General features: G+C 44.6%; 1 protein-coding gene across 2 annotated transcripts in view; it reads left to right on the top strand.

The window, feature by feature from the left end:
• Positions 1–16262, top strand: part of LOC135545770 (protein diaphanous homolog 1-like) — a 191412-nt gene that overhangs the window by 126983 nt on the left and 48167 nt on the right. For both annotated transcript variants that reach the window (XM_064973620.1, XM_064973621.1), the window contains 3 exons: positions 15041–15133; positions 15482–15576; positions 15840–15941. In XM_064973620.1, coding sequence (XP_064829692.1) covers positions 15041–15133; positions 15482–15576; positions 15840–15941 — 290 coding nt within the window. The remainder of the gene's footprint in view (positions 1–15040; positions 15134–15481; positions 15577–15839; positions 15942–16262) is intronic.

The raw sequence follows: 16262 nt of genomic DNA on the forward strand, positions 1-16262 counted from the left end.
TTACATGCAGGGACACTGTTCAGACACCAGGGGTGCGCAAGTGAGCACAGCTGTAGCCCTTCCCCTAATCCCTCCTCTCCAGCCTGGCCCTCCCACATCCTGCCCCCGCTCCCTGCCCCCGCACCCCCCCTCCCTGCCCCACCCAGCCATCTGGTGCTTGGCTCCACACACACACTGCCAGGAATCCATTTTCCCTGCTTCCTTTCAGAAAGAAAAACAGGATGAAGGGGCTCTTTCAGTCCAAGGTTACCCTGGAAACCCCCTGTTCTTTCTCTCTTTAACACACACACACACACACACACACACACACACACAGGACATGATGTGGACATTTCAACTTTAAAGGGACCAAGTCTATGTCAGCTGCTGTTCTGTCCTTCTGTTAAGTTTAGACAAAGACCTCAGGCTTCTCTTACCCCCCCTCCTCCCTCTCTCTCCTCCCTTTCCCTTTAAACTATCAGTTAGCTTCAAACTTTTAGACAACTTAATTTGCAAATGGAAAGCATAAGGCTTCCTGTCTGAACATATTGAATTAAGGTTGTGAAGTTGAAGAGTTTGTAAACCCGAACAAAATGGATTGTGTGTATGGTAGAGGCGTAAGAATGTGAGGAGCCTTTGTCCAAACGTTACGTGACACCTGAAACCCTCTCGCCTTCTAGCTGGGCAGAAACTCAGGGTGGAGGAATGTTGTATGGAAAACAGTTGTGTTGAAGTTATATAAAGATGAGTGCAGTTCTCGCAGCTGGCCAGTAGAGGTGTGTCATGAGCCACTGTTTCCTCCATAAACACGCAATGGGCTCTGTCATCTGTAAGCTTTCAGAGTAAAAATAAATAATTTACCACTCCCCGCATAATGAGAGAATGAAAGAGGAAAATATATGACAGAACATGTAGCTTTTCTCTGAAAGTGTGTGTAGTGTAGCTCGGTCGCTAGACAGATCAAACTGGGTTTAGAATAGAAATGGAAGTTGGATACAAGCTTTATTTCTCTCTGCCGTGGTTTTTTCCTGCTCCTTACTTTGTGTCTTTCTGTTTCCACACTGTGTCTTTTCTCGCTCCAAGCCAGCGAGCCGTCACCACCTCACACAGATTTTTGCCTTTTAAGGAGTGAGGGAGAGCGAGGGAGGAGGATGAGGGGGGATGAAGGACAGACTCAGGTCTGGTGACTGATAAACAGTCTCTTTGTACAGACGGATGGACACACACACTGACACGCAGACTACTCCATGACTTGACACCCCTCGTCCTTCCTCTTCTCCTTAATCTTCTTCTCCTTCCTTCCTTCCTTCCTTCCTTCCTTCCTTCCTTCCTTTCCTTCTATCTCTTTTGATAAGCAACAGGAGATAGATTTGTAGCTGAACAATATTGAAAAGACTTAAAAGCATGTGTACACACACACACACACACACACACACACACACACACACACACACACACACACACACACACACACACACACACACACACACACACACACCTCAGTGCCAGACAGCTGTTGGAGAGGCAGGGGGCTGTGGTGGGGGTAGCCCGGGAGAGGCAGGGGGCTGTGGTGGGGGTAGCCAGGGAGAGGCAGGGGGCTGTGGTGGGGGTCACCAGGGAGAGGCAGGGGGCTGTGGTGAGGGTCACCAGGGAGAGGCAGGGGGCTGTGGTGAGGGTCACCAGGGAGAGGCTGGGGGCTATGGTGAGGGTCACCAGGGAGAGGCAGGGGGCTGTGGTGAGGGTCACCAGGCAGAGGCAGGGGGCTGTGGTGGGGGTCACCAGGGGGCTGTGGTGAGGGTCACCAGGGAGAGGCTGGGGGCTATGGTGAGGGTCACCAGGGAGAGGCAGGGGGCTGTGGTGAGGGTCACCAGGGAGAGGCAGGGGGCTGTGGTGAGGGTGAGTAGAGGGAAATCAGAGGTCCCATTTGTGCAGGTGGGGAAAATAGAACTACAGCATGTACTATATTGTGTGTTTGTTCATGGACCTTCCAAGTGTATGTGTGTGTTTTCCCTCTGTCATGGTGACCATGGCTCCTCATCTGGGTGTAATGTGAGTGCTGTGTTCTCAGTAGCCAGTAGGGGTGCCATTGCACCATAAATGACAGGAGTGGTGTGTAAGCACCCATTTTAACCCTCAGCCTCGGACTTGTTTAACCCTGAGCCTAGGACCCGTTTAACCCTGAGCCAAGGACCCGTTTAACCCTGAGCCTAGGACCCGTTTAACCCTCAGCCTAGGACCCGTTTAACCCTGAGCCAAGGACCCGTTTAACCCTGAGCCTAGGACCCGTTTAACCCTGAGCCTAGGACCCGTTTAACCCTGAGCCTAGGACCCGTTTAACCCTCAGCCTAGGACCCGTTTAACCCTGAGCCTAGGACCCGTTTAACCCTGAGCCTAGGACCTGTTTAACCCTCAGTCTAGGCCCTGTATAACCCTCAGCCTAGGACCCGTTTGGCCCTCAGCCTGTGACCCGTTTGGCCCTCAGCCTGTGATCCGTTTGGCCCTCAGCCTGTGACCCGTTTGGCCCTCAGCCTGTGACCCGTTTGGCCCTCAGCCTGTGACCCGTTTGGCCCTCAGCCTGTGACCCGTTTAACCCTCAGCCTGGGACCCGTTTGGCCCTCAGCCTGGGACCCGTTTGGCCCTCAGCCTGGGACCCGTTTGGCCCTCAGCCTGGGACCCGTTTGGCCCTCAGCCTGTGACCCGTTTGGCCCTCAGCCTGTGACCCGTTTGGCCCTCAGCCTGGCACCCGTTTGGCCCTCAGCCTGGCACCCGTTTGGCCCTCAGCCTGGCACCCGTTTGGCCCTCAGCCTGGCACCCGTTTAACCCTCAGCCTGGCACCCGTTTAACCCTCAGCCTGGCACCCGTTTAACCCTCAGCCTGGCACCCGTTTGGCCCTCAGCCTGGCACCGTTTTATGAATTATTGATGACATCATCATAGGAAAGCTTATCTGGGGTGTTGCTCTGATTTGTCTCGAGCACATCACACACTCAGATTAGATCTGTCTCTCTCCCTCTCTCTCCTCTCTCAATTCAATTCAAAGGGCTTTATTGGCATGGGAAAGGTGTTAACATTGCCAAAGCAAGTGAGGTAGAAAATATACAAAAGTGAAATAAACAATCAAAATTAACAGTCAACATTACACATACAGAGGTTTCAAAACAATAATGACATTACAAATGTCATATTATATATGTATATATACAGTGTTGTAAAAATGTACAAATGGTTAAAGTACACAAGGGAAAATAAATAAGCATAAATATGGGTTGTATTTACAATGGTGTTTGTTCTTCACTGGTTGACCTTTTCTTGTGGCAACAGGTCACAAATCTTGCTGCTTTGATGGCACCCTGGAATTTCACCCAGTAGATATGGGAGTTTATCAAAATTGGATTTGTTTTCGATTTCTTTGTGGATCTGTGTAATCTGAGGGAAATATGTCTCTCTAATATGGTCATACATTGGGCAGGAGGTTAGGAAGTTCAGCTCAGTTTCCACCTCCTAGTCAAAGCTTTCCTTAAGTTTGGATCAGTCACAGTGTTCAGGTATTCTGCCACTGTGTTCTCTCTATTCAGGGCCAAATAGCATTCTAGTTTGCTCTGTTTTCTTGTTATTTACTTGACACATTGGAAAGAATGATCTTTCTGTTTTCTCATGATTTGTTTGGGTCTAATTGTGCTGCTGTCCTGGGGCTCTGTGGGGTGTGTTTGTGAACAGAGCCCCAGGACCAGCTTGCTTAGGGGATTCTTCTCCAGGTTCATCTCTCTGTCGGTGATCGCTTTGTTATGGAAGGTTTGGGAATCACTTGCTTTTAGGTGGTTGTAGAATTTTCTGGATTTTGATCATTAGTGGGTATTGGCCTAGTTCTGCTCTGCATGCATTATTTGGTGTTCTACGTTGTACGCGGAGGATATTTTTTGTAGAATTCTGCATGCAGTCTCTCAATTTGGTGTTTGTCCCATTTTGTGAATTCTTGGTTGGTGAGCGGACCTTTGACCTCACAACCATAAAGGGCAATGGGCTCTATGACTGATTCAAGTATTTTTAGCCAGATCCTCATTGGTATGTTGAATGTATGTTCCTTTTGATGGCATAGAATGCCTTTCTTGCCTTGTCTCTCAGATCGTTCACAGCTTTGTGGTGCTGATGTTTAAGCCGAGGTATGTATAGGTTTTTGTGTGCTCTAGGGCAATGGTGTCTAGATGGAATTTGTATTTGTGGTCCTGGTGACTGGATCTTTTTTGGAACACCATTATTTTGGTCTTACTGAGATTTACTGTCAGGGCCCAGGTCTGACAGAATCTCTGCAGAATATCTTCGTGCTGCTGTAGGCCTTCCTTGATTGGTGACAGAAGCACCAGATCATCAGCAAACAGTAGACATTTGACTTCAGATTCTAGTAGGGTGAGGCTGGGTTCTGCAGACTTTTCTAGTTCCTGCGACAATTCGTTTATATAGATGTTGAAGAGGGTGGGGCTTAAGCTGCATCCCTGTCTCACCCCACGGCCCAGTGGGAAGAAATGTGTGTTTTTGCCAATTTTAACTGCACACTTGTTGTTTGTGTACATGGATTTTATGATGTTGTATGTTTTACCCCCAACACCACTTTCCATCAGTTTGTATAGCAGACCCTCATGCCAAATTGAGTCGAAGGCTTTTTTGAAATCAACAAAGCATGTGAATACATGGTCTGTTGTACGGTAATTTGGTAAAATCCATTTTGACATTTTCTCAGTTAATTGTTTTCATTGAGGAAATGTACGAGTCTGCTGTTAATGATAATGCAGAGGATTTTCCCAGGGTTACATTTGACGCATAATCCACGGTAGTTATTTGGGTCAAATTTGTCTCCACTTTTGTGGATTGGGGTGATCAGTCCTTGGTTCTAAGTATTGGGGAAGATGCCTCTGTCGCTCTTTCACTCTCTCTCTCTGTGTAACAGTGGATATCCTGCTTGTTTTCCTGTTGTTGACACATAGGGAGAACATATATGGTACCACAGAGCAAAACACATTGTCTTCACACAGAGACACTTTTTATTTATGTAAATTGACTGAGAACACGTTCTCATTTGCAGAAACAACCTGGGGAATATTTACAGGGGAGAGGAGGGGGATGAATGAGCCAATTGTAAACTGGGGATTATTAGGTGACCGTGATGGTTTGATGGCCAGATTGGGAATTTAGCCAGGACTCCAGGGTTAACACCCCTACTCTTACGATAAGTGCCATGGGATCTTTAATGACCTCAGAGAGTCAGGACACCCGTTTAACGTCTCATCCGAAATACGGCACCCTACACAGGGCAGTCTTCCCAATCACTGCCCTCGGGCATGGGGATATTTTTTAGACCAGAGGAAAGAGTGCCTCCTACTGGTCCTCCAACACCACTTCTAGGGACTGACCAGGACCAACCCTGCTTAGCTTCAGAAGCAAGCCAGCAGTGGTATGCTGCTGGCAATGAATTTTTGAGAGAGAGAGAGAGAGAGAGAGAGAGAGAGAGATGCTTAACAGGAGAGAGATGCTTAACAGGAGAGAGATGCTTAACAGGAGAGAGATGCTTAACAGGAGAGAGATGCTTAACAGGAGAGAGAGAGAGATGCTTAACAGGAGAGAGAGAGATGCTTAAAAGGAGAGAGATGCTTAAAAGGGGAGAGATGCTTAAAAGGAGAGAGAGATGCTTAACAGGAGAGAGAGAGATTCTTAACAGGAGAGAGAGAGATGCTTAAAAGGAGAGAGAGAGATGCTTAAAAGGAGAGAGATGCTTAACAGGAGAGAGAGATGCTTAACAGGATAGAGAGCGAGAGAGATATGCTTAACAGGAGAGAGAGAGAGATGCTTAACAGGAGAGAGAGAGATGCTTAAAAGGAGAGATGCTTAAAAGGAGAGAGAGAGATGCTTAAAAGGAGAGAGATGCTTAAAAGGAGAGAGAGATGCTTAAAAGGAGAGAGAGAGAGAGATGCTTAAAAGGAGAGAGAGAGATGCTTAAAAGGAGAGAGAGAGAGATGCTTAAAAGGAGAGAGATGCTTAAAAGGAGAGAGATGCTTAAAAGGAGAGAGAGAGATGCTTAAAAGGAGAGATGCTTAAAAGGAGAGAGAGATGCTTAACAGGAGAGAGAGAGATGCTTAACAGGAGAGAGAGAGAGATGCTTAAAAGAGAGAGAGAGAGAGATGCTTAAAAGGAGAGAGAGAGAGATGCTTAAAAGGAGAGAGAGATGCTTAAAAGGAGAGAGAGAGATGCTTAAAAGGAGAGAGAGAGATGCTTAAAAGGAGAGAGATGCTTAAAAGGAGAGAGATGCTTAAAAGGAGAGAGAGAGAGATGCTTAAAAGGAGAGAGAGATGCTTAAAAGGAGAGAGAGATGCTTAAAAGGAGAGATGCTTAAAAGGAGAGAGAGAGATGCTTAAAAGGAGAGATGCTTAAAGGGGAGAGAGATGCTTAAAAGGGGAGAGAGATGCTTAAAAGGGGAGATAGATGCTTAAAAGGAGAGAGATGCTTAAAAGGAGAGAGAGAGAGATGCTTAAAGGGAGAGAGAGATGCTTAACAGGAGAGAGATGCTTAACAGGAGAGAGATGCTTAACAGGAGAGAGATGCTTAACAGGAGAGAGAGATGCTTAACAGGAGAGAGAGAGAGAGAGAGATGCTTAACAGGAGAGAGAGAGAGATGCTTAACAGGAGAGAGATGCTTAACAGGAGAGAGAGAGAGATGCTTAACAGGAGAGAGAGAGAGAGATGCTTAACAGGAGAGAGATGCTTAACAGGAGAGAGATGCTTAACAGGAGAGAGAGGAGAGAGAGAGATGCTTAACAGGAGAGAGATGCTTAACAGAGAGAGAGATGCTTAAAAGGAGATGCTTAACAGGAGAGAGAGAGATGCTTAAAGGAGGAGAGATGCTTAACAGGAGAGAGAGAGATGCTTAAAGGAGAGATGCTTAAAGATGCTTAAAAGGAGAGAGAGAAAAGAGAGATGCTTAAAAGGAGAGAGAGAGAGAGAGAGATGCTTAAAAGGAGAGAGAGAGAGAGATGCTTAAAAGGAGAGAGAGAGAGAGATGCTTAAAAGGAGAGAGAGAGAGAGATGCTTAAAAGGAGAGAGAGATGCTTAAAAGGAGAGAGAGAGAGATGCTTAAAAGGAGAGAGATGCTTAAAAGGAGAGAGAGATGCTTAAAAGGAGAGAGATGCTTAAAAGGAGAGAGAGATGCTTAAAAGGAGAGAGAGATGCTTAAAAGGGGAGAGAGATGCTTAAAGGAGAGAGATGCTTAGAGATGCTTAAAGGAGAGAGATGAAAGATGCTTAAAAGAGAGAACAGAGAGATGCTTAAAGGAGAGAGATGAACAGGAGAGATGCTTAACAGGAGAGAGATGCTTAACAGGAGATGCTTAACAGGAGAGAGATGCTTAAAAAGAGATGCTTAACAGGAGAGAGAGCTTAACAGGAGAGAGAGAGAGATGCTTAACAGGAGAGAGAGAGAGATGCTTAACAGGAGAGAGAGATGCTTAACAGGAGAGAGAGATGCTTAACAGGAGAGAGATGCTTAAAGATGCTTAACAGGAGAGAGAGATGCTTAAAAGAGATGCTTAACAGGAGAGAGATGCTTAACAGGAGAGAGATGCTTAAAAGGAGAGAGATGCTTAACAGAGAGAGAGAGAGATGCTTAACAGGAGAGAGAGAGAGATGCTTAAAAGGAGAGAGAGATGCTTAAAAGGAGAGAGATGCTTAAAAAGAGAGAGATGCTTAACAGGAGAGAGATGCTTAAAAGGAGAGAGAGATGCTTAACAGGAGAGAGAGAGATGCTTAAAAGGAGAGAGATGCTTAACAGGAGAGAGAGAGAGAGAGAGCTTAACAGGAGAGAGAGAGAGAAATGCTTAAAAGGAGAGAGAGATGCTTAACAGGAGAGAGAGAGATGCTTAACAGGAGAGAGAGAGAGATGCTTAACAGGAGAGAGAGAGATGCTTAACAGGAGAGAGAGAGATGCTTAACAGGAGAGAGAGAGATGCTTAACAGGAGAGAGAGAGATGCTTAACAGGAGAGAGAGAGATGCTTAACAGGAGAGAGATGCTTAAAAGGAGAGAGATGCTTAACAGGAGAGAGAGAGATGCTTAAAAGGAGAGCTTAACAGGAGAGAGATGCTTAACAGGAGAGAGATGAACAGAGAGATGCTTAACAGGAGAGAGCGAGAGAGATGCTTAACAGGAGAGAGATGCTTAAAAGGAGAGAGAGAGATGCTTAAAAGGAGAGAGAGATGCTTAAAAGGAGAGAGAGATGCTTAAAAGGAGAGAGAGAGAGATGCTTAAAAGGAGAGAGAGAGAGATGCTTAAAGGGAGAGAGAGATGCTTAAAAGGGGAGAGAGATGCTTAAAAGGGGAGAGAGATGCTTAAAAGGAGAGAGATGCTTAAAAGGAGAGAGAGATGCTTAAAAGAGAGAAAAGAGAGATGCTTAAAGGAGAGAGAGAGATGCTTAAAAGGAGAGAGAGATGCTTAAAGGGAGAGAGATGCTTAAAGGGGAGATAGATGATGCTTAAAAGGAGAGAGATGCTTAAAAGGAGAGAGAGAGAGAGAGAGATGCTTAAAAGGAGAGAGAGAGAGATGCTTAAAGGGAGAGAGAGATGCTTAACAGGAGAGAGATGCTTAACAGGAGAGAGATGCTTAACAGGAGAGAGATGCTTAACAGGAGAGAGAGAGAGAGATGCTTAACAGGAGAGAGAGATGCTTAACAGGAGAGAGAGAGATGCTTAACAGGAGAGAGAGAGATGCTTAACAGGAGAGAGAGATGCTTAACATGAGAGAGATGCTTAAAGGAGAGAGAGAGATGCTTAACAGGAGAGAGAGATGAAAAAGATGCTTAACAGGAGAGAGATGAAAAGAGAGATGCTTAACAGGAGAGAGATGCTTAACAGGAGAGAGAGAGATGCTTAACAGGAGAGAGATGCTTAACAGGAGAGAGAGAGATGCTTAAAAGGAGAGAGAGGAGATGCTTAAAAGAGAGATGCTTAACAGGAGAGAGATGCTTAAAAGGAGAGAGAGATGCTTAACAGGAGAGAGAGATGCTTAAAAGGAGAGAGATGCTTAACAGGAGAGAGAGAGAGAGAAAGAGAGAGAGAGAGAGATGCTTAACAGGAGAGAGAGAGATGCTTAAAAGGAGAGAGAGAGATGCTTAAAAGGAGAGAGAGATGCTTAAAAGGAGAGAGAGATGCTTAAAAGGAGAGAGATGCTTAAAAGGAGAGAGAGATGCTTAAAAGGAGAGAGAGATGCTTAAAAGGAGAGAGATGCTTAAAAGGAGAGAGATGCTTAAAAGGAGAGAGATGCTTAAAAGGAGAGAGAGAGATGCTTAAAAGGAGAGAGAAATGCTTAAAAGGAGAGAGATGCTTAAAAGGAGAGAGAGATGCTTAAAAGGAGAGAGATGCTTAAAAGGAGAGAGATGCTTAAAAGGAGAGATGCTTAAAAGGAGAGATGCTTAAAAGGAGAGATGCTTAAAAGGAGAGAGAGAGAGATGCTTAAAAGGAGAGAGAGAGATGCTTAAAAGGAGAGAGATGCTTAAAAGGAGAGAGATGCTTAAAAGGAGAGAGATGCTTAAAAGGAGAGATGCTTAAAAGGAGAGAGAGAGAGAGAGATGCTTAAAAGGAGAGAGATGCTTAAAAGGAGAGAGAGAGAGATGCTTAACAGGAGAGAGAGAGAGATGCTTAACGGGAGAGAGAGAGAGATGCTTAACAGGAGAGAGAGATATGTTTAAAAGGAGAGAGATGCTTAACAGGAGAGAGAGAGATGCTTAAAAGGAGAGAGACAGAGATGCTTAAAAGGAGGGAGACAGAGATGCTTAACAGGATCGAGTCAGAGATGCTTAAAAGGAGAGAGACAGAGATGCTTAAAAGGAGGGAGACAGAGATGCTTAACAGGATCGAGTCAGAGATGCTTAAAAGGAGAGAGACAGAGATGCTTAAAAGGAGATGATGCCAAGTGAAACAAACAATGGTGTTCAGTAGTGGCTGTAATTGTTGGAATCAACGAGGCAACAGACCTTGTTTACAGGCCGAGAGGAAGAGAGAGGGAGTAATGTTTACTGTTCCATTTTGTTTTTCACTTTTGTATATTATCTACTTCACTTGCTTTGGCAATGCTAACACATGTTTCCCATGCCAATAAAGCCCTTTAATTGAATTGAGAGAGGTGTTTGTGTGTGTGTGTGTGACCTCTAAGACAAAGTCCTGCACTACTCAACTGCTGCTCTGTGTACTCCAGTCCAGTTAGTGACTCTGTCTTATAATGCGCTGTAATGAAGTCTGTAGGAATATTTTTCTAGTAGTAATAACAAGAGGTAGATCGATTATGATTTTTCAACGCCGATACTGAATATTGGAGGACCAAAAAAAGCAGATACCGATTAATCGGCCGATTTATTTTATTTATTATAATGACAATTACAACAATACTGAATGAACACTTATTTTAACTTAATATAATACATCAGTATTATAGTAAACATGCGATATGTGGCATGTAAGGAAGCTAACATTTGAGTTCCTTGCTCAGAACATGAGAACATATGAAAGCTGGTGGTTCCTTTTAACATGAGAGGCAAGGTAAGAGGTTTTAGGTTGTAGTTAATATAGTATTTATAGGACTATTTCTCTCTCTACCACTTTGTATTTCATTTTTATTTTACCTTTATTTTACTAGGCAAGTCAGTTAAGAACAAATTCTTATTTTCAATGACGGTCTAGGAACAGTGGGTAAACTGCCTGTTCAGGGGCAGAATGACAGATTTGTACCTTGTCAGCTCGGGGATTTGAGCTTGCAACCTTTCGGTTACTAGTCCAACGCTCTAACCACGAGGCTACCCTGCCGCCCCGCTCATATACCTTTTGACTATTGGATGTTCTTATAGGCACTTTAATATTGCCAATGTAAAAGTATAGCTTCCGTCCCTCTCCTCGCTCCTCCCTGGGCTCGAACCAGGAACACAACGACAACAGCCACCCTCGAAGCAGCGTTACCCATCGCTCCACAAAAGCTGCGGCCCTTGCAGAGCACGGGGAATAACTACTCCAAGTCTCAGAGCGAGTGACGTTTGAAACGCTGTTAGCGCGCACCCCGCTAACTAGCTAGCCATTTCACATCGGTTACACCAGCCATTAGGCTGATAGGCTTGAAGTCATAAACAGCGCTGTGCTTGCGAAGAGCTGCTGGCAAAACGCACGAAAGTGCTGTTTGAATGAATGCTTACAAGCCTGCTGCTGCCTACCATCGCTCAGTCAGACTGCTCTATCAAATCATAGACTTAGTTAAAACACACAGAAACACGAGCCTTTGTTCATTAATATGGTCGAATCCGGAAACTATCATTTCGAAAACAAAACGTTTATTATTTCAGTGTAATACGGAACCGTTCTGTATTTTATCTAACAGATGGCATCCCTAAGTCTAAATATTCTTGTTACATTGCACAACCTTCAATGTTATGTCATAATTGTGTAAAATTCTGGCAAATTAGTTCGCAATGAGCCAGGCTGCCCAAACTGTTGCATATACCCCGACTGCGTGCAATGAGCGCAAGAGAAGTGACACAATTTCACCTGGTTTTAATATTGCCTGCTAACCTCGATTTCTTTTAGCGAAATATGCAGGTTTAAAAATATATACTTCTGTGTATTGATTTTAAGAGCTGACAAGGTGAAAATCTGTCGTTCTGCCCCTGAACGAGGCAGTTAATTCACCGTTCCTAGGCCGTCAGTGAAAATGAGAATGTGTTCTTAACTGACTTGCCCAAAAATACCCTGATTAATCGGTCGACCTCGAGTAATAACAGTGGTAGTTGGGGAGAGGGTGTTCATGCTCTGCCCATCACACTTCTCCATTACAGCTTCTAATATAACTACAGTATCAGAGCTATCCATTTCCAACTGCATTGTGAACTATGTGCAGTAGCCGTGTGCAACGTGAATACTCTTCCCCCGGTGGTAGAGACAGTGATGTTAGTTCCTATCTACCCTAGGGTTTTTAACCCCCTTTATACTATATCTATCATACTGTTTCTCATGTCATCTCTGTTTACTTCTCAGTCTTTCCAGCTAATGCTATATTGTCCACTCTCCAGTCCTGTATTCCTGCTCTCTCTCTCTCTCTCTCTCTCTCTCTCTCTCTCTCTCTCTCACTCTCTCACTCTCTGACTCTCTCTCTCTCTGACTCAAAAAAGCTCTCTCTCTGACTCTCTCTCTCTGACTCTCTCTCTCTGACTCTCTCTCTGACTCTCGCTCTCTCTCTCTCTCTGACTCTCTCGCTCTGACTCTCTCTCTGACTCTCTCTCTCTGACTCTCTCTCTCTGACTCTCTCTCTCTGACTCTCTCTCTTTCTGACTCTCTCTGACTCTCTCTCTCTGAGACTCTCTCTCTCTGACTCTCTCTCTCTGACTCTCTCTCTGACTGTCTCTCTCTTTCTCTCTCTGACTCTCTCTCTGACTCTCTCTCTTTCTTTCTGACTCTCTCTCTCTCTGACTCTCTTTCTCTCTCTGACTGTCTCTCTCTTTCTCTCTCTGACTCTCTCTCTCTGACTCTCTTTCTGACTTTGACTGTTCTCTCTGACTCTCTCTTTCTCTCTCTCTGACTTTCTCTCTCTGACTCTTTCTCTCTCTCTGACTCTCTCTCTGACTGTCTCTCTTTCTCTCTCTGACTCTCTCTCTCTCTGACTCTCTTTCTGACTCTCTTTTTCTCTTTCTCTTTCTCTCTCTCTCTCTGACTCTTCTCTCTCTGACACTCTCTGACTCTTTCTCTATCTTTCTCTCTCAGACTCTTTCTCTCTTTCTCTCTCTAACTCTCTCTCTCTCTGACTCTCTCTCTCTTTCTCTCTGACTCTCTCTTTCTCTCTCTGACTCTCTCTCTCTCTGACTCTCTCTCTCTCTGACTCTCTCTCTTTCTCTCTGACTCTCTCTCTCTTTCTCTCAAATTCAAATTCAAGCTGCTTTATTGGCATGAAAAACATTGTGTCAATATTGCCAAAGCAACAATGTATACAATATACATTGTAACAAAATTCTAAATGATAGCAAATATAAAATATAAAAGTGTAGTAAATAATAATACAAAATTAAATACAAAAATAATAATAATTACAGTAATAACAATAATAGCAATAACAATTAAGTTACTGCTTACTATGCAGATGTTATTATTCAGTGTCCCTCAGGCTATGACAGGAAAATACATATTTGGCTGCAAGAGGAGCCATTGCTCCTTCGCCCATGAGTATTCTTAGTTTTTCCTCTGGGTTCAATTTGTAAAAATTTGGAATATGTTTAGTAATTTCTGTGAATAATGAATCTCTTTGTGAGGAATATTTATCACAGTAAAGGAGAAAGTGCATCTCTGTCTCTACCTCCCTGTTATGCAGTGACCACATACACGCTCCTCTTTGGGTAGCCATGTCTTTTTATGTCTGCCGGTTTCTAATGCCAATCGGTGGTCACTCAGCCTGTACTTGGTAAGGATCTGTCTCTGCTTCGTATCTCTGACAGAGTAGAGATAATCAGCCAATTCATATTCTCTGTTTAGGTCAGATAGCAATTTAGTCGGCTTTGGGATTTTGTTTCATTTTTCCAATGTTGTAAATATGATTCCTTTGATTGGTTCATGATTTTGCTTATTGGAATTCTTTCTTTTGAAGCAGTGCTGGTGTCAGCTTGGTTGGTGAGGTCCAACACCAGCTGACTGAGAGGGCTCGTTTCTGGGCTCAGCTCTTGGGTTTGAAGTGATTTAAATTGCAGACTTGAATTTGGACTTGAATTCAGATGTAGCCAAAATTTTAATGATCTTTTCTGTATTTTCATTATTACTGGAAAACGTCCCAATTCTGTCCTACATGCATTAGTTGGTGTATTTCTCTGGACTTGTAGGATTTTCCGACAGAATTCTGCATGTAGGGCTTCAATGGATGTTTGTCCCAAATTTTAAAGTCCAGTTTATTGAGTGGCCCCCAAACCTCACTTCCATAAAGAGCTATTGGTAGGATTACACTGTCAAATATTTTAGTCCAAATTCTAATTGGGATGTTGATTTTGAATAATTTCATTTTTATTGCATACATTGCTCTGCCCTTTTTCTTTGAGTGCATTCACTGCCATATTAAAGTTTCCCGATGCAGATATGGTCAGACCAAGATAGGTGTAATTTTTCGTGTGTTCAATTAAGGTGTTGTTCAGGGTGAATTTATATTTGTGTTTCTGACATCTGTTTTTTTTTTGGAAAATCATGATTTTAGTTTTTTGGAAATTTACTGCCAGGGCCCAATTATGGCAATATTGCTCCAGAATATTAATCTCTGACTCTCTCCCTCTCTCTGACTCTCATCTCTGCTGTCTCTCTCTCTCTCTGACTCTCTCTCAAGCTGACTCTCTTCTCTGACTCTCTCTCTCTCTGACTCTCTCTCTGACTCTCTCTCTCTCTGACTCTCTCTCTCTGACTCTCTCTCTCTCTCTCTCTGACTCTCTCTCTTTCTCTCTCTGACTCTTTCTCTCTGACTCTCTCTCTTTCTCTGACTCTCTCTCTTTCTCTGACTCTCTCTCTCTTTCTCTCTCTCTCTCTCTGACTCTCTCTCTGACTCTTTCTCTCTCGGACTCTCTCTCTGACTCTTTCTCTCTGACTCTCTCTGACTCTCTTTCGCTCTCTCTGACTCTCTTTCTCTCTCTCTGACTCTCTCTCTCTCTCTCTGACTCTCTCTTTCACTCTCTCTCTGACTCTCTCTCTCTCTCTCTGACTCTCTCTGACTCTCTCTCCCTCTCTCTCTGACTCTCTTTCTCTCTCTGACTCTCTCTGACTCTCTCTCGCTCTGACTATCTCTCTCTCTCTCTGACTCTCTTTCTCTCTCTCTCTGACTTTCTCTGACTCTCTGACTCTCTCTCTCCCCCTCTCTCTCTCTGTCTCTCTCTGACTCTGTCTCTCTCTGTCTGACTCTCTCTCTTTCCCTCTCTCTCTCTCTCTCTGACTCTCTCTCTCTCTGACTCTCTCTGTCTCTCTCTCTTCTGATGTGTTCTCTTCTGAAGTAGTCACATTAACACAACCTCTCTCTCTCTGTGTGTCTCTAGTTAAAAAGGACCAGGAGGGAGTGGAGGAGAAGAAGATGACGAAGAAGGTGAAGGAGCTGAAGGTGTTGGACTCCAAGTCCTCCCAGAACCTCTGTAAGTGTCTGAACACTGAACACCCCTGATCTGACCGACTCTCAGCGTTCCAATGCAGCAAGCAGTCAGTCCAGTAATGATTCCTGACTGTTGTTGCTGCTTGTTTCAGCTGAGGGTGGTATGTGATGGGCTGAGGGTGGTATGTGATGGGCTGAGGGTGGTATGTGTTGGGCTGAGGGTGGTATGTGTTGGGCTGAGGGTGGTATGTGTTGGGCTGAGGGTGGTATGTGTTGGGCTGAGGGTGGTGTGTGTTGGGCTGAGGGTGATGTGTGATGGGTGGTAGGTGATGGGTGATGGGTGGTTGGGTGATGGCTGCACGTGTTAGTTGATGGGCCGTGTGTGTTTCAGCCATCTTCCTGGGCTCGTTCCGTATGCCCTACGAGGAGATTAAGAACGTCATCCTGGAGATCAACGAGAAGCTGCTTTCTGAGTCCATGGTGCAGGTACAAATCTGTGTGTGTCTGTGTCTTTATGTCTGTGTGTGTGTCTGTGTCTCTGTCTGTGTGTCTGTCTGCCTCTTTGTGTCTGTGTCTCTCTGTCTGTCTCACTCTGTCTGTGTCTGTCTCACTCTGTCTGTCTGTCTCTGTCTGTCAACATGCATTAGAAATGCGGTTGTGTGTGTGTGGGGTAATGCAAATGTGTGTGTTTTGTTTCGTCAAATGTTGTATTCGTCCTGTATGTAAATACATGTTCTGTGTGTGTGTAGAATCTGATCAAGCAGTTGCCAGAACAGGAGACGCTGAATGTTCTGGGGGAGATGAAGGATGAGTATGAAGACCTGGCAGAGGCCGAGCAGTTTGGAGTCGTGGTGAGAACTCACACACATGCTGTTGTCTGACTTAACTACTAACAGCTGGAGAGAACCACGTGGCTGACTGGAAAATGAAGCGCTACTAAGCTCTGATTGGTCTGAATCAACCACAGTGTTAGACATGGCCTGAATCAACCACAGTGTTAGACATGGCCTGAATCAACCACAGTGTTAGACATGGCCTGAATCAACCACAGTGTTAGACATGGCCTGAATCAACCACAGTGTTAGACATGGCCTGAATCAACCACAGTGTTAGACATGGTCTGAATAAACCACAGTGTTAGACATGGCCTGAATCAACCACAGTGTTAGACA

This window comes from Oncorhynchus masou, chromosome 9, assembly GCF_036934945.1.
Source record: "Oncorhynchus masou masou isolate Uvic2021 chromosome 9, UVic_Omas_1.1, whole genome shotgun sequence".
NCBI classification, from domain to species: domain Eukaryota; kingdom Metazoa; phylum Chordata; class Actinopteri; order Salmoniformes; family Salmonidae; genus Oncorhynchus; species Oncorhynchus masou.